The following is a 17,905-nucleotide window of genomic DNA, read 5'->3' as shown; positions in this document are numbered from 1 at the left end:
GTTGTTGTCAATTTTCTAAAGAAAAATATATTCACAAGGTTTGGAGTGCCTAGAGCTATAATCAGTGATGGGGGTACACATTTCTGCAACAAAGCTTTTGATTCCCTTTTGGAAAAATACGGTGTGAAACATAAAGTTGCTACCCCCTATCACCCCCAAACCAGTGGGCAAGTGGAAGTTTCCAGTAGAGAGCTCAAAAGAATTCTAGAAAAAGTGGTAGGGTCATCTAGAAAAGATTGGTCTAGAAAATTGGATGACACACTTTGGGCTTACCGCACTGCGTTTAAGACACCTATTGGAACCTCACCTTACCAACTGGTATATGGGAAGTCTTGTCACCTACCTGTTGAATTGGAACATAAAGCCTATTGGGCCATTAAGCTTTTGAACTTTGATTTGAAAGATGCTAGCGAGAAAAGGCTTTTACAAATTAATGAATTAGATGAGTTTAGGCTTCAAGCTTATGAGAATGCTAGAATCTACAAAGAGAAAACGAAAATTTGGCATGACAAAAAGATCACCAAGCGAGAGTTTGAGCCTGGGCAACAAGTGTTGTTGTATAACTCTAGGTTAAGATTGTTCCCTGGTAAGCTCAAGTCTCGTTGGTCAGGACCATACGTGGTTACTAAGGTCTCTCCCCATGGTGCTGTTGAGATTGAAAACCCAACCTCAAAGTATAATTTCACTGTCAATGGACAGAGGTTGAAACTCTACCATGGGGGAGAGATATTCAGAGGTAAGACAACTCTGCAACTTGACCCTCCCAACTGAATAGGGAGGAGAGTCTAACAAAGACTATAAAATTGTGCTTTTTGGGAGACAACCCAAGTATTAAAAAATAAAAAAAATAAAAAAAAAATCAAAAAGATTTTCCTTTTAGTTTGAGTCTTTATTTTATGTTGAGTCATAGTGTCTCATTGAATTAATTGAGTTATGTTGTGGTATTTTGATTTGTGTGCTCATTTTTGCAAGGACTAAGTGACTTTACAGGAATTAATTGAGCTGGAGGGCCTAGCTGACAGTGTCCTGGTGCTATCACTTTTTGCACCTAACCTGAGTACAGGGAGTTTTACTAAATCACTCATATCTCATTTAATTTTCTGAACATGCATTTAGAATTTAGTTATTTAGTTGCACACACTAGTATGCACATGCCTTGAATTCCTGGTAATCACACTTTTATGCTTGAATAATGCTTGTTGGTATTTTTAATATTTATTCTTGGTTTGATGCTAGTTATTTTAATGAAAAGTGTTTGATGCATGAGTGTGAGTGAAACTTGAGGAACATGTGGAGAGTTAAGTGATAAAGACTTAAGTGAATTTTGGAAAAGTGCAGTGAGGTTATTAAGATGTCAGGTTAGTGGGAATAATGCATAAGATGTAGTTTTCCTTTTAATCTTTATATTGAGTCTACACTCTTTTTGGCTGTGAGGTTAAAAAAAAAAGGGGGCACACATGTGAGAGTAAAGCTGAAGTGCTAAAAGTGGGAAAGGATGTGAGTAAGGGAATGAGAAGTATTTGCACCACTAAGCATACCCCCAATCATATCCTGACCTTGCCAAAAAAGAAGAGAACAGAATTACACCCTGAGTTGGTAATAACTGTGACGGGTAGAGAAAGAAAAAAAAATTGAAAAGAAAGAAAAGAACATGTGTGTGCTCTGAATAAAATAAAACTGGTGGCCATCATTAGTGGATTCTCAATATGGGGTTGGGGAATTAGGAATAAAATGTAAAACCCCACATCTTGGCATTTTCTATATTTCTTGTTTGCACTTACTAAAGGTCACTCGATTTTTAAAGCTTCATTCTCTGCATGAACTTTTAAGGAACTCATCTCATGTATCTCTTGTGAAAATGTGTATACTAGCATCTTACTTGGAATTCTGTTCTTGAGCTTGAGGACAAGCAACCTTAAGTTTACGCTTGAGGACAAGCTGTCGTTGGGTATAGTGGTGTGATGACCCGGGATTTAGAGCTATTTTCCTAGTTTATTGTCATTTAGTTTAAATATTTTTTAGGATGTTTTGGTCATTTTAGGACACATTAGAAGTAATTCATGCATTTTAATATTTTAAATATGTTTTAGTTATTTTTATAGTTTATATATGATTTTTATGGATTTATTAGGATTATAAGTATTTTTATATTTTATTTATTTTCTGTTATTATCTTCTAATGATTTTATTTTATTTTTATTGTTGTTTTAGGGAAAGATTTGGAAAAGATAGAGAAGGAATTAAAAAAAAAATTCTGGAGGCTGGAATCGTGTGCCGCGCGACCGCGCGAATTTACAATGCACTTGCGGCGCGATCGCGCCACTTGTCAACTTGCTGGAATTAACGCGCCAGATTCCGTGCCATTTTAGTTTACCGCGCGTGCAACCGCACCGGATTATTCCCAGCGGAGAAAAGGACAAAAACGTGGCTCTGATTAGCTGCTGCGCGCACATGCTGTTACAGTGTACGTCACACATGTGCACCAACGGATTGGAATCAAACGCCAGGAATTGCGAGGGTGCATGTTCTTACGCTGCACCCCGCCACACTGGATCTCAGCCCCACCAGAACGTGAAAAACACTATAAATAGCGTTTTAAACCTAATTTTTGAGGTTCGTTGCACCCTTGGACGAATTTGAGTAAGCCAGAGACCAAATTTTGGTTCTTGAAGGAATTTTTCCAGGTTTTTTTTGATCTTCTATGTGTTTCTTCTTAGATTTTGAATTATTCCTCATGTCTATGAGGAACTAATTCTCTTTTAGCACTTGGGATGCCTAGTCCTTTGGATCTTATGCTTTAATTTGTACTTTGGTTGTGTGTAGGATTTCTATTATGATTTATGAATTCCGTTTCACTTATAATTTTATTTGATTGCAAGCAAATACCTTACTAATTTCTGTGAGACTTGGAAGAGTGATTAGAAATTAGGGATTTAAGGGAACGGAATTTATTAACTTTTCTCTACGACCTTAGGAATGAGGGTAGGAGTTAATAGTGGTGGCCGGAATTATAACTTTATCTTTAATCTGTTGGTTTTGGTGCTCGTAAAACAGACTTAATATTCATATTAAAAGTCTGTCTTGTTTAAGGAATTAGCAAGTTCAGAATTTAGGCTAGATCACCATAGAGAGTAATTTTTATTTCACACAAACAAGTTTGATTAGGCATAAGTGATAATTGGCGAAGCTAACCCAGGTGCTATTTTTCCAAATTAAGTTTCACAAATTCTATTAGCTTTCTCATTTTTCCCTGCAGTTGAACAATTAAATCAAATCCCCCAATCTTATTTTACTTTTGCATACTAAATCATAGAATTAGTCTGAATCGATAATTGAACACAATCCCTTGGGTACGATATCTTTTATATTACTACGGGCAAATCTGTATACTTGCAGATTGGCTTATCATGATACTTGAGATTAAGTGTTTGACTCTATGTCAAGATATTTTGAGGATGTTGATCTTGGATGAGGGTCATAAGAGTAGATTGAGTATTCATCCGGGAATGACGGAGATGTATCAAGACTTAAAACTTCATTTCTGGTGGCCTGGGATGAAGAAACGAGTAGTCGAGTATGTATCAACGTGTTTGACGTGTCAAAAGGCGAAGGTAGAAGCTAAGGATGGATCTTAGTGGAATGACATATGAATTCCAGAGATGAGATGTCAAGGGTACATATATTTTTAGGTTGAAGTACTAGAAATTGAATCGATTGGATAAGACCTCAATTTATGTGACTACTAGATGATAGGGACTCATTGACCTTTCCAGTGGTTTTTTCTAAATTTTCATCTTCGACATATTAAGCCTAATCGACTTAATATTGAAGGGGGGGTGATATACAGAATTATAGCTGGTGATGGGCCATGATAGAAAGGTTGATAAGAATTGATAGATGTTGGTCAAATCTGAGAGATGAGTTTTGTTAGGTATTTGATCCCTTTGTGAAGTTGTCGTGGTGCTAAGAAATGAATATTCATCTAAAAAGTGTTGAAGAATTAGAGGACATTATTGGTGCATACTCGGTGAAGGTTTAGATTTTAAGTCCATAAATTCTTGTCCTAATTGTGTAGGACTTAAAGTTTGTTAGAATTGGATTGAGAGATTAAGAAGTTGATTGGTGTGATAGTGATCAAGTTAGATAGAGAAAGTTTTAGCATAAGTTGAATACATGAGAGTGTTGATATGGATTTAAGAGACACTACTAGAAAAACTAGTTTTCACATCGGGTATTTTTGAGTTTTAACATCGGTTTTTATCCGATGTAAACAATGTTGATGTGGTATCTCCTAACCTTTTCACATCGGGTTTATAACCGATGTGAAAGGTGTGAAAGGTACCTTTCACATCGGTTCAGTCAGCCAACTGATGTGAAATGTACACTTTTCACATCGGTTCTGTCAGCCAACCGATGTGAAAAGTATACTTTTCACATCGGTTCTGTCAGCCAACCGATGTGAAATGTATACTTTTCACATCGGTTAGACAAAAAACCGATGTGAAATGTGTATACTTTTTACATCGGTTAGACAAAAAACCGATGTGAAAAGTATACTTTTCACATCGGTTAGACTGAAAACCGATGTGAATGCTCAACAATTTTTTTTTCTTTTTTTTTTTCCACACGAATTTGACCTGAATATACATATTTTTTTAATGAAAATTTATTAACATAAAAAGAGATCTTGAGAACACACTCTCTCAAGTGAGTTAAACATCCAAGGTCCCAGCAAAAAAGAAAACATAATAGCCTAAAAGAACTAGAACAATTCAGCAATTCTAGTTCTTTAAATGTACTTAAACAGCAACTGCTCATGAAATTAGGACAAAATAGTTAAACAGCAACAATTCAGCAAAACAGCAACAGTTCAGCAAATTAATGCCCCAAGCAGGAAAGCCACCAGCACCATAAGCATAAATTAGGAGAGCAGCGGAGGTGAGCAACTTTGAACCCTATAAACAGATGCAATAAATACAGAGATCAACAATCTAGTGACACAAGAGCCAAGTAATATCTGGAAAATGAGAAGAAAAGGTTAGCACAAGAGCCAACTAATATCTGGAAAACTAACACAGTGACACAATATCAGGAATGTTACAGGCTAAGACAATCTAGTGACACAATAATGGAAAATTAATCACTGAATCTAAACACTATCATTTTCTTCACTGTAATTAAAGGTTCTGTCATATAGGACAGTAAGGAACTACCTATCTATAAGTTGTTTGAATGAGGGTATATAAATCCCTGTACAAGTTGAGCTCTTTAACAGAAATAGAATTAGTTAGAGCCTGAGTACAGAAACTAACCCACTAAGAGTCTATTCACATCATAAATTATCAGCTTGTAATGACTAAGTATATTGCATACTCTAACAGAATACAATATATCATGGAAAAGAATTCCCAGAAACCAACTACCCTTGAGCTCTGATCACACACCTCTCTTACATTGAAAATATTTACTCCATCCAACCAGAAAAATATCACACTTCAATGTTCAAGACATGCTCAAAGACAACCTAAAATAGTTTTAAAGTGAATATTAGATAGGTAAGCTTCTGCAAAGTACCTTTCAACTCAGCTGCTACTGTTTTTTCAACTCAAGCTAAGTACCTTTCCACAACAGGTGCCAAGCTTCTGCAAAGTATCAAAAGAAAGGTAAGATAAAAACAAAAGCAAAGGGAGTCGCTATAAGAAGGCATCACAAAGCCAAAAGAAAAAGACTATCTAAACTAGAAAACAAATGACACAACACTGCCAGCAAAAGAAAGGTAAGATAAAAACAAAAGCAAAGAAACAAGACTATCAATACTATGATGACTTTAACTTATTCTCAATTTAAATCCAAAAGAAAAAGACTATCAATACTCTTGAGCTCTCACAAACAGCAACAATAATTGGAGACAACAGAATTTTCAGCAGAAAAAGACTATCAATACCCTTTGTTCTTTATGTTCCTTTAGTCTTTACTAGGATTGTGACCCGTGCTATGCATCACCTAAGAGTTACAGACAGTACAGGTTTGCAGCAACCAGAACAGTAAAATGTTCCATCCTCAATTGTTACTGCCTTGTGGCAACTGCATGCAGAGTACCACCACTTCTCCCCTTTAGCAAGGCCAGTAACTCGTGCTACAACCGTAAACACACCATCCTACATGAAAGAATGAACTCGTAATAAACTGTGAATAGTGATATGAATTGATAATAAACTTTCAATTTAATTGGAAATAATCAACTACAAACTAAGAGTGATTAAGTTAAAACAACCTCCTCAGTCTCATTGAGCTCTTTCAGATCCTTCCTAGGATAAAGAGTTAAAAACTCCTCCTTCTGATATGTGAAAATCATCATCATCTTCTGATTCAGCCAATGGCATGTCCGCCTCGATGCCATGAAGAGCCAACCTTGCTGTATCATAATCATTCAAATCATACAAGTTCAATTCACATCTATTTTACAGGGACTAAAAACATATTTGACCCAAAAGAAACAAATTGTTCAGTAGCAGTTTTAGTCTTAAGCTGAGACCCTTGCTATTCCATGATGTGTGAAATAATTAAATGGTTTGAAAAAACCACTTACAGGATCAGCAATGGCATGCTTGTCCAATACCGTAGTAATTAATAAACATCAGAATCCCATCATAGAAAACATGCTTCCCATTCAAGTTCTTCACTCGTAATTAACTTAGAGTTTCCTTCAGGGTCCCTAACCACCACTTTTCCATTGACGAACTTCTTTTTCCACCAATCACAAAATTGCTCATTCACTGGCCAATATAGCTGCATCAAAAACAGAATGACAGAACAAATAAGAGGAAGGTTAAAACAGCTATAAACAACTAAAATCATTGTCTATATAACTTTCTTACGACCTTTGGCTCAACCTTCAATCGGAAAGTGACGAACTTGTCAGACTTGGGAACCACAAAGACAACCATGATCAACTACAAAAAAGGAAAACTTTGTGAGTCAGACATAACTTCATTGGTATCTTCATTGGTATCTATTGGGCATGGATTCTGCCTCAGATGCTTAATTAATTTTTCCAAAATAATTCCTAACTTTTTCATTGAAGAGGGACAGTTCCTGTTAGAAATATCGTTCTAGCTTGTAATTTAACACATTACTTCTCATAATCCTTAGAATGAGTGCCCCAATATCTAGCATAGAGCACATTGACCATCCACATCCAGTGAAAAGCATGGAGTGAAATAAGAGTATGTGTTACAGTCCCACTAAGAAAGTCAGACAAAAACTTCAAGAAAGATGCTCCCCACCACAGTTCAGAATGAATTGCACAGATATGTGATCAGAAGAAATATGACTCCCACAAAGATTTTTCATACACGCAGAAGGAAATAGTTTGTTGGAGAAATGTGCTCCAACTCAATTATCAAAATAGTTTTTCATACGCTTATTTTTTTTTCTTTATTCACAAAGGACTAACATGCTAAGGCTCATCACTGATTTATAGTGTTCTCCATAATCTTCCCTTCTTTCTAAGTTATCCCTGTCCATATCTGGTGACGTCAAAGCATTATACATATTCATGTTTTCTAGACAAGAAAATAAATAATAGGGAAATGTAAAATTGTATGTACTGGGGACCAAGCTTGGTTAAGCTGAATCAGTTTTAACTCCATCTAGATGCATTACATCAAGGAGAACATGTGCTTGATCCAACCATCCAAGTGAAATGTACAAAATAATGACATGAACCAATTGCAGAACTGTCATTGGAAATTGGGGAATCTTTTCTTTCTACCTAAAGAAGAATTACTGCCAAGTGTTGGGAAGAGTAATAATGGCTAATAAAATAGACTTTATTAATAGTAGACAACAGGAGGCCTAAGATGAATTGAGATTTTAAGACTTTGAGGCATAACAATAGAGCTGAAGAGATACTGAAATTTTCTTACAAAGCTGTATGAACAGAATGAATGAGATACAACCACATCAATAACACATACACCACCTCTTGCAATGATGTAGCCATTTGAGATAAAAAAAAAGTCACATTCTCCCACTGTCAATTCAAGCTTAGCTGAGTTTTTAAGATACAGTCCATTCATTGGAATTAACTTAGATTCATCAGGAACCACCCTCGCCCTCACATTGAAAAGAATCTTAAATTCATGGAAAGATGCATGGTACACACCAGTATTTGGGACAAGAGAGAAGAATATAAAATTATACACCTTACCCTCAGGGTAAACCTGGAATAAAATTGAAGCCCTGCTTAAGAACAATAGTAAATAAGGGAACCACTGCTCAGAAGAAAATAAAATTGAAGCCCTGGATTAGCTATGATACTTAACCTCTAAGTAAAAAACATACATGCAAAAGATCTAAACTTACCCATAATTCCATTCAGAACAAGTGTATAGACCAATCCGGAGATGCACATATGGCCCTGCTACTGCTATTACCTCCCCAAATTTAACCAAGCCTCACTTGCCTTCAAAATTATACTGCCAAGCCAAAGTATATTATATAATAGAAACCCAATGCATTGTAATTTAAAACAACCAAAAGAGAGTCAAAAATCTAATGGACAACGAATCTGTAGAAATAAAGTGGTACTTCTATAACTGAATCGAACTCAACTCCACTTAAGCAATAATTATTCCTACAATATATGCATATAAAAAAAACATGCATATCAGAACTTACTTTCAATTTATTCATTTATACCAGTGAGGAATCAAAGTGGACCACAGAGCTGCACGAGCGACGACGAGCGACTGCGGAACAACGGCGAGACTGAGAGAGAATGAGAGTGAGGTGAACGGTGAGCTAGCGACGGCGAACAACGGCGAAACAGGACCTGCACAACGCACGAGCGACGGCAAGCGACGGCGAGCGACGGCAAGCAACGGCGAAAGAGGAGCAAGAGCGTAGGCGACTTAGGTTTTCAACGGTGAAAGAGGAAGAAAGCACTTTGAACGAATACTGATCTTTGTATCCTGTGTAAAAATTAAAAAAAAGGTGATCTTTCACAACAGTTATAACAAAACCGATGTCAAAACTCAAAAAACTGAGACTTTTCACATCGGTTATAATATAACCGATGTGAAAACTTAAGAAAAGATGAGCTTTTTACATCGCTTATATTATAACCGATGTAAAAAGTACTTCATTAAAATTTCAAAAATGCCACCGCATTTAGCTTTCACGTCGCTTATTCTAACAACCGTTGTAAAAAGTGTTTCCTAATTACTTTTCGCATCAGACATATTCCTAACTGATGTGAAAACTATCATAAAACTTCACGATAATTTCAATATTGCCACCGCGTCATCTTTTACATCAGGTAATTGATTAACCGATGTGAAAACCCCGATGTGAAAAGTCTTTTTTCTAGTAGTGAGAAATGTGCTTGGATTACTAAGTGAGATTTACTAAGCTGGATTAAAACCTTAGGGGTTAAGATTGTCCCTGAGAGTTGAGAGACATGTATGAATAAGAGATTTAATGGTTTTAGTTGTGATGATAGCCGTTGAACCTTTGAAGATTAAAATCTAAGGAGCGAAAGTTGGGCTAAGTCCCTTGAGGCACAGTATATGGTTAGATCTTGAAGGGAATGAATTCTGAGTTATGCAGAGATTTCAGACTTAAAAATAAGCTATAATTTGACTTGTGGATAAGTGAAAGATTGATTTAAGGTCTGAATGAGGATAGTTCCGAAACAAGAGATGACGTAAGGATTGTTAGGTATTGAGATGATGATTAGCTTATAAACTGTTGATCAATTGGATTTGGATTTGGCGCCTAGTGCCCTAGTACGAGCGTGATATCTAGGTCTATTTGAAGATAATTGCTAGATATCTAAGGGTTGTTGTTGCCTTGTATGTCACCCTTGAGGTGAACTTGCATGACGTCTCCCAGGTTTTGGGATGCGTGCTGACGCTACTCGTAAGTTCGAAGAAAAGTGAGGGATTGAAAGGATGTTTTAATTAAGGGTTGTCGCTTACCAAAGATTGAGGTTGGAATGAACGCTGCAAGTGGGACACGCCTGACCACATCGAGACTTTGTGTCAGACTTGGTAAAATAAATAATATTTGGTATTATTTCATTTTGTGAATGGTTTGTGATTTATGTGTGTGATGTGATTTGGTGTGCTAAAGGCTCATTATTGAGTCATAGAGGCGGGGGAGAACAATGACCGAGTCAATGTCTTCCTTACGTTTTTGTGGTGTTTTGTGTGATTGTGATACGCTCTTGATTTTTCCTCACTAAGCAAAGATGGCGGATGGAACCATGAGCTAAGAAAGGAAGGCAGATGGAGCCAGTGAACAGAGTGCGTCGATCGAGATGGTGGATGGAACTATCAAGGTCGATGAGATGGCGGATGGAGCCAGTGAACAGAGTGCGTCGATCCAGATGTTGGATGGAACCATCAAGGTCGATGAGATGGCGGATGGAGACAGTGAACGGAGTGCATCGATCAAGATGGTGGATGGAACCATCAAGGTCGATGAGATGTGGATGGAACCATCGGTGAAGCAGGAATGGTGGATGGAACCATTGGTCAGACCGAGATGGTGGATGGAACCATCAGGAAAACGAGATTGGTGGATGGAACCGACGATCGTATATGGTGGATGGAACCATAGATCGGACAAACCAGATGGTGGATGGAACCGTCGAATGGACTAGGTGGTGGATGGAACTACCGAACGTGTGAATTGGTGGATGGAACCTTTGAGCTCGGTGTCCGGAAAGTTTGTTTTCCCGTGTCTGAGCTGTTAATATTACATCTGGATCACCTGGACGGGACGTTGACCAGCGTGTACCGGCATGAGCATAACACCTGTTTGACTTAAACTTTTGTTGTTTTAGTGTGACTGCAATGAGGCAGTCCGGGTCGTGTTCTTACGGAAGAATTTCGTAAGGTTCTGTGACGAGTGTCTATGTTATAGATAGGCTAATGTGAGTAAGTCGAACATCCTTACCAATTATTTTTCTAATTGCCATCTTTTGGATATTGAGCCTGATCAACTTGATATTGGAAAATGGTGATCGGAATGATAATTGGTGTTGGACTGTGACAAGAACGTTAAGAAGAGACGTATTCCCTTTGTGAAAATGATGCGGGACCAGACCACTAGAGATGTCATGTGAAGACCAGAAAGATGAGACTAAGGACAATAACCTATGCGTCGAGATGACTGAGAAATTTGTGGAGAGTATCAGAGTGCGCAATGGAAGTGTGGTGTGTCTTCCTATAGCAGTTTCGAAGACCTATTTTAAGGAGGGTGGTATTGTAAGGCCCTAAACTCATTTTATACTATTCAAGTGGAAAAATTGAATGAAAAGGGAAGTTTTGACAAAGTTTGAGTTTTGGCAGATTCTGGCTGTCAACTTGTGTGAATTTGTAAAGGGTCTTAACGACCTCATTTGGGAAAATTTTCTTCTTGAGAGTTGTAGCCCGTTAAGTTAAGAAAATTCTCTAAGTAGAATCAGGTCATTCCGACCTCTGTAGCTCGAGCTATTTGCGTTTTAGTGACCGTGGTTCTGGCTGTAAAGTGCCAGCGAATTAAGTGAATTGTTTTTTCTTTTAATTCCGAGTTTGCCTGTAAATTTACTAAAAAGGGTTTGAGTTTTAAGTAGGTTCAGACGTGATTAAGTGTTTGATTAGTGGGTCAATGTAGATATGGGTTTGGACTTAAGTGAAAAGAAGGAAAACCCTAGCCCACTTGTTATGTGTGGCCGCGGGTTGCATGGGATGTAGGGGGGGGGGAAACCCTTATTTTTCCTCTCATTCAGAAACAGAACAGCACCCACACCTCAGTCACGTAAGAACACAGAGGGGAAAAGAGAGAGAAGCCGAGATAGAGAAGGAGGAGCCGCCGTCCCCTAAGCCACCACCGCCGGTCGAGTTGCGCGAGAGAGGGAGGTTGTTCGCGAGAAAGAGAGTGAGACCGCGAGGGAGGAGGAAGGAGACTTGGAAAGCAAGGGACCAAGTTCTAGCCTGCATTCTTTTCTCTTTTTCAGAACAAGGATTCAAGGTATGGGCTGGTCTAGGAAACGGGTAGTTGCTAGGGTTTTTCTTTACCATGAAATCCATGAGAAAGTTGTGATATTGCATGTTTGTGTGTGAGATATGTGAAAGTGTATGTTGCTGCACCTTTGTGCTTGAAAACCATGTTTATTGAGGATGCTTTGCTTAGAGTTTTACCATGTTGAATCAAAATAGGAACCCTAGACTTGATCATTCGTAAAGAAATATGAGGCCGAAGGGACGCTATGTTTATTATTTGTCGTTAAAGTTGAGAAGACTCTACGACTTTTGTCACTAATTGAAGATCAATTAATAAAACGACGAAAATTCACGTCGTTTTGGTTACTGTGTGACACTCGAGAAATCGGGGCGTTACACACTGAGCACACAAGCAGTTCATAGGTTCTGGATATCATTCACTCAAGAGCAACCAAGATCAAACATGCACAAATTCAATGATACTTCAAAGGGTTGAAATGTTGGCCTGGTGAAGTACAAGGTGGTTGGTCCCTAAGGAAGTTTAAAGCTTCAAGCACCTTGAGTCTGGTCCAAATTAAGTAACCCCGGAGCTTTCAATAAACAAACATGATAAGCACAAGTCTCTTGATTAGGAGTTCTTTTCTTTTTCTTTTTCTTCTTTTTTTACACTTGGGGAAAGAGATATTTCCAACTTTAATTACTAGCTCCAACACAATGCAAGGACCAACACTCCCCAAAATCCAACCTATCATCCATCCCAATCATTTAGCTAACAAAAAAATCTTCAATAGGCTCAAAAGGGACAACTAGGGACAAATGTTCAAACCAACAACTCTGAAGCTCAAAAACCTACAAGTCTCAAGAATAGTGTAGATATCACAGAGCATGCAAAGAGTGAAATCAATACAGAACCAAGAAGTACAAGTGAGTCAGGATCCTCCAGGGAAATTATATGGTGAAGGGTCAAAGATGGACCCTTATGGACTCATACCAACTCTATCCTTAAGAAACACTTGGAAGACCGAAGTCTCCTCCTCTCTTCCCCAAACATGCAATCACTCATCCCCAAAAGACAACAAAAATATTCATAAAAGCATTTTCAAAACCAGCAAGACGTTTGAGAGCATAACTACGGGCAAAAACATGTGAGTATAGGGAAGTAAAGACCCGAAAACGACTCTAACAAAACAATGCATGAATAAAAGAAAAATAAAGGCTACAAAAGAAAAATATGCAAAAATGCATGGGCTAAACTAAGGGAAAGAGTCAACCTCCTTTGCAAGTTACCATGGAGGCCTTAGACACACCTCCTACTCCAGAATCCATGTCTTATTCCCTGCAAAATGCAACAAACAAGCAAGACAAATAAAACAAGACTTGGGTTGTCTCCCAAGCAGCCGAAAGTTATAGTCCTAGGTGGACTCTCCTTCATTTGGTGTTAGGAAGGAAATTCCTTACCATCAATCTTCCTTCCACATGTGCAAGGTAGGAACCTTGCACAAAACTTTTGGAACTACTCCTCCCAAGAGAGGGTATCATCTAAACCATCATACCAAATCCTTGCTCCCCCCTTCAAGGAATGAGGAAAGAGCTTCATCTTGAGCTCATCACTAGACACACGTTCCATCTTTACAAGGTTACTAGCTAGTGTGAGCCGGGCCATGTGGGCTTGGAAATTCTCATCTTTAGACCCCCCATACTTGTTTTCACTAACAAGCTTGATGAGAGCTTGATTAAGCTCAACATCATTTTCACTTATATTGGGGGTCTCCTTTGATGACCTGGACAAGCTTTTGATCATATCACAAACAAAATCATCATTAAGGTTAGTTTGCAAATTAGGATTGAAAACCGAAAATCTTACCTTGTCCATACCAACTCGGGGCCCTGCCAGTGGCTAAGAAGGGTCGACCTAGAATGAGAGGAATCTTTCATCCTCCTCCATGTCCAGCACCCCACAAAGTCCACGGGGAACACGTACCTGTCCACCTTCACCATCACATCCTCAACAATCCCATATGGGGTTTTCAAGGATCTATCCGCCATTTGTAATGAGAGCATGGTCAGGGTGACCTCACCTAAGTCCAACCTCCTAAACATGCTAAGCGGCATCAAGTTAATGCTCGCTTCTAAGTCGCACAAGGCTACAACTACAGTCAAACCCTCAATCTCCTCTGGGACAGTAAAACTCCCAAGATCCCTTCTCTTCTTAGGCATTTTTCTTTGCAAAATGGCACTACACTCCTCGGTCATCATGATAGTTTCATCAACCTCACTCAACTTCCTTCTCTTATTTAAAATGTCCTTCATGAACTTAGCATAGATAGGCATTTGTTCCAAAGCATCGGAAAAAGGGATATCGATATGGAGTTTCTTAAAAACTTCCAAAAATTTTGAAAACTTTTTATCCAAATTCTTTTTAGCCAATGCTTTAGGAAATGGAACTTTGCTGAGCTCAGGAATAGGATCATTCATCACTCTAGTTTTAATAGGAACACTCACTTCCTCCACAACTATCTTATCACTTTTTTCTCCCTCTGCTTTCTTTTCTAACCCATTCAACACTCTACCACTTCTAGTAGTCATAGCAGAACCACTTTCTTGTTCAGGATTGGGGATAGTATCGGAAGGAAATTTACCTTGAGGCCTTTCGGCTATTTTCTTGGCTAGCTGGCCAAGTTGGTTCTCCAAGTTCTTTATAGCCACCTCTTGGCTCTTTTAATTGCTCACCGTGCAGTTGATGAAGCTCTCCAATAGTTCCTCTAAGCTCTTCTTGCCACCATTTTCACCAACTTGTTCTTGGACTTGGTGAAAAAGTCCAGAGCTTTGACCTCGGAAACCTTGATTAGGCATAGTACAAAAATCACTAACATGAGGCCCTCCACGAGTCACACACTCCACTTTGGCTACACTAGCACCGACCACCTTGGTAACCTTTATGTGATTTTGAATCTCCGCCATTCGTTCAGAAAGTTCCTTGTTGGAGGCCAAGAGCTTGTCATAAGCTTCAACTTCAAACACACTCCTTCGGGTTTGGCGATCATTTTCAGAGTTCATTACTCTCGCTGCTGATGACCCGGGTTTATATGATGTTTTTAGGGTTTTTCTTTGTTAGTTTTAGGTCTTTTTCTTGAGTCTCATGTAGTGTTTCATGCATTCTCATGCATTTTTATCTTTTCTTTAGTCTTTATTTTGTTTTGGTAATTTTGTAGTTTTATAGGGAGTTTCCTTGCATTTTAAGTTAAGTTTAGGACTTGCATGATTTTCTTTTGTTTTATGAAGGACCTCTTGTGCTAATGAGCTCTTGGAGCTTCTAGAATCTTCCTTGACTTGTTGGTTAGGTTTGGAGAGCAGAAACTGAAGGAGAAAGAAGGCCAAGAAGCATGGAATTGATGGAGAACTTAAAGAGGATTGAAAGAGGAGTTACAGAAGCCAAAGAGTCTTTTCCAAGCGAGCTGGAGCGCCTAGGCGTTGGCAGGCGCTGGGTAGGCGCCAATTAGCTCCAGAGAGCATGTTTTCAGGATGGAATTGGCGCTCAGGCGCTCTGAATTGGCGCCTGAGCGCCCAGAACAGCCCAGACTCGGGAATTTTGCCTATAAATAGGATTTTAGTCATTTTCTTTTGTAGTCTTTTCATACTTTGTAAAGTTCAGAGGTAGAGGATCATCTAGGAGAGTGAGAGAAGGCTTCCAAGCTTGTAATTCAGGTTCTTAGCCAAGCATGGCTCTTGCCATGCTTGGCTAATCTCTCTTCTTATGCTTTGGTTTTCGTGTAAGACTTTTCATCTTTAAGTTATAATCTTAAGTTCTTTCCCACATATTCTTCTTCTTCCCTTGAATCCCATTTTCTGAATTTCAATCTAAGCTTGTATGCATGCTTGCTTTATACTATTCTATAATCAGAACGGAAGTTTGTTATAGATTAGGGAACCGATTTGGGATTACCCCTTCTATACTTGCTACTAGGAATAGAGGAAGGGTTGGGGTTTGATGGCCTGAAATTGCATGATCTAAAACCTCATATAAATGACTAAGTACACAAGGAATTGGGCTTATCTTTTAGTATGAGAGAATTGCTTATGTGAGGAATCAATAAGTGAGTAACTAGGCTATATCATCAAGGAGAGATCCATGAGAACATGTGCATAGAATGATGTGCTTAAATTGACTAGTTGAGCAAGAACCCAAAGCATGTTCTTTTCTGAGTTTTTGTTTATTTTATCTTTGCTACTTTGACATATCCTTGATTCAATAAAACAAACCTTCATACTCAAGACTTAAACTGAATCTATTCACTCACAATCCCTGTGGTTCGATATTTAAAACCGGGTGGATTCCGTACACTTTCGGATTTACCAACAGCTGCCATCTTTTCTATCAAGTCATACCCCGCTTGTGGGGGAAGAGCATCAAACTCCCCATTAGAAGCCGCGTCCAAACCAAACCTCCAAGGGTATTGTAGACCATCATAAAACGTTGCAACCAATTCAGCTTGGGTGAGATTGTGTTGAGGGCATTTCCTCAAGAGCTTCTTGAAGCGCTCCCAAGCTTCATGGAGATTCTCTTCAGCGGTTTGCACAAAATTCATGATGTCTTTTTTCAGCTTCCTCAAAAGAGCTCTCGGGAAGAACCTTGTTGTGAATTTTTCTGCTAGGTCTTCCCAAGTAGTGATACTCCCTTGAGGTTGTGAATTCAGCCATTCCTCCGCTGCATCCTTCAAAGAAAATGGAAACAAGCTCAACCGAATTGCATCCGTCGGAACATTGTTCGCCCGGTAAGTGTTACAATTTTGGATGAACCTCTCCATGTGAGCATGTGGATCTTCCAAAGTACCTCCACCATATTGGTTTTGGCTCACCAAGTTCATGAATGCCGGTCTCAACTCAAGGTTTCCCACTCCCTCGGGAAAGACAATGCTCCCGGGATAATCATAACTCATAGTAACTGAAGTGAGTTCTCGTAGAGACCGGTTAGCATTCTCAACTTCTTGAACTCGTAACCGGAGGGTGATTCCCTCTTGGACTCTTGCCTCAATGTGGGCTTGCATCTCTTCCTCCGTCATATTGCCACCCATGGCGGTGTCTCCCGTGAGACTAACCTGAAAGTGTGACACTAAAACAAAGAAAGATTAGTAGCACCAATTCTAGACAAAGATAAAAACAAAAAATAAAACCACAAACTAAAAACTTAAACAAAAAAACCACAAACAATTCCCCGGCAACGGCGCCAAAAACTTATTGGTCAATCCGCAAGTGTACGAAATTCACCTGGTTTTAAATTTATCGAACCACAGGGAATTGGTGTGGCAATTCAGTTTAAGCCTCGAGTTCACGGTAGGAAAGCGAGTAAAATTCAGTTTTAAAGGTTGATTGATTGTTGTGATACTTAATTAGAAAGCTAACAAAGATAAGTGTGTGATAATCAATGGTGAGAATGCCTTGGGTTCTTGCTTGACTAACTCAGTTCTAATCAACCTATTCTATCCACAAAACTCTGAGTCTCTCCTTGATGTTCTAGCCTAATCAATCATCTATCGATGCCTCGCATAGACAATCCTCTCAAGCCAAAAGATAAGCACAATTCCTTGATAACCTAAACATTTGCTAAAGGCATTAAGCATGCAATTCAGGCCAACAAACCCCAACCCTTCCTCTATTTCTAGTAGCAAGCATAGAAGAGGTAATCCCACAACAAGTCCCTAATCTATAACAAACTTCCGTTCTATTATAGAAAAGTATAAATCTAGCACATGTTCTAACTTGAACCATAAAGCTGTAAGATCAAGGTTTGATCAGTGGTTGCATCTCTATATTTTGATGATTACATTTAAGGTTTTTGAGGATGAACAATTATGGTACTCTAACGTTTGTCTCTTGTAGTTGTGACTAACAGGTTCTGATTCTGACCAAAGCCA

At 38.7% G+C, this 17,905-nt stretch overlaps 1 protein-coding gene and 1 non-coding gene across 2 annotated transcripts; one reads left to right on the top strand and one right to left on the bottom strand.

The window, feature by feature from the left end:
- Nucleotides 1-5,999: 5,999 nt before the first annotated feature.
- LOC130736090 (uncharacterized) lies at nt 6,000-13,319 on the bottom strand. The gene is made up of 6 exons (XM_057587941.1): nt 13,281-13,319; nt 7,929-8,225; nt 6,879-6,953; nt 6,721-6,789; nt 6,275-6,415; nt 6,000-6,158 (listed from the first exon to the last, which is right to left on the bottom strand). Exons 1-6 carry the CDS (start codon nt 13,317-13,319, stop codon nt 6,000-6,002), a joined length of 780 nt encoding a protein of 259 aa, XP_057443924.1.
- A 3,171-nt stretch (nt 13,320-16,490) lies between these two features.
- On the top strand, nt 16,491-16,597 carry LOC130741536 (small nucleolar RNA R71). The gene has a single exon (XR_009020429.1). It is a non-coding gene; the product is annotated as a small nucleolar RNA R71 (small nucleolar RNA).
- Nucleotides 16,598-17,905: the final 1,308 nt, after the last annotated feature.

This window comes from Lotus japonicus, chromosome 2, assembly GCF_012489685.1.
Source record: "Lotus japonicus ecotype B-129 chromosome 2, LjGifu_v1.2".
Classification (NCBI taxonomy): Eukaryota; Viridiplantae; Streptophyta; class Magnoliopsida; order Fabales; family Fabaceae; genus Lotus; species Lotus japonicus.
The sequence above is the reverse complement of the archived record's forward strand: the minus strand, read 5'-3'. Positions and strand labels throughout refer to the sequence as shown.

Coding starts and splice junctions, on each gene's coding strand:
- LOC130736090 (XM_057587941.1), bottom strand. CDS start 13,319: ATGGATTCTGGAGTAGGAGGTGTGTCTAAGGCCTCCATG. Junction 6,416..6,720: donor TCGTCAATGGAAAAGTGGTG/GTTAGGGACCCT, acceptor ATTATGATACAG/CAAGGTTGGCTCTTCATGGC. Junction 6,159..6,274: donor AGCTCAATGAGACTGAGGAG/GTTGTTTTAACT, acceptor TCTTTCATGTAG/GATGGTGTGTTTACGGTTGT.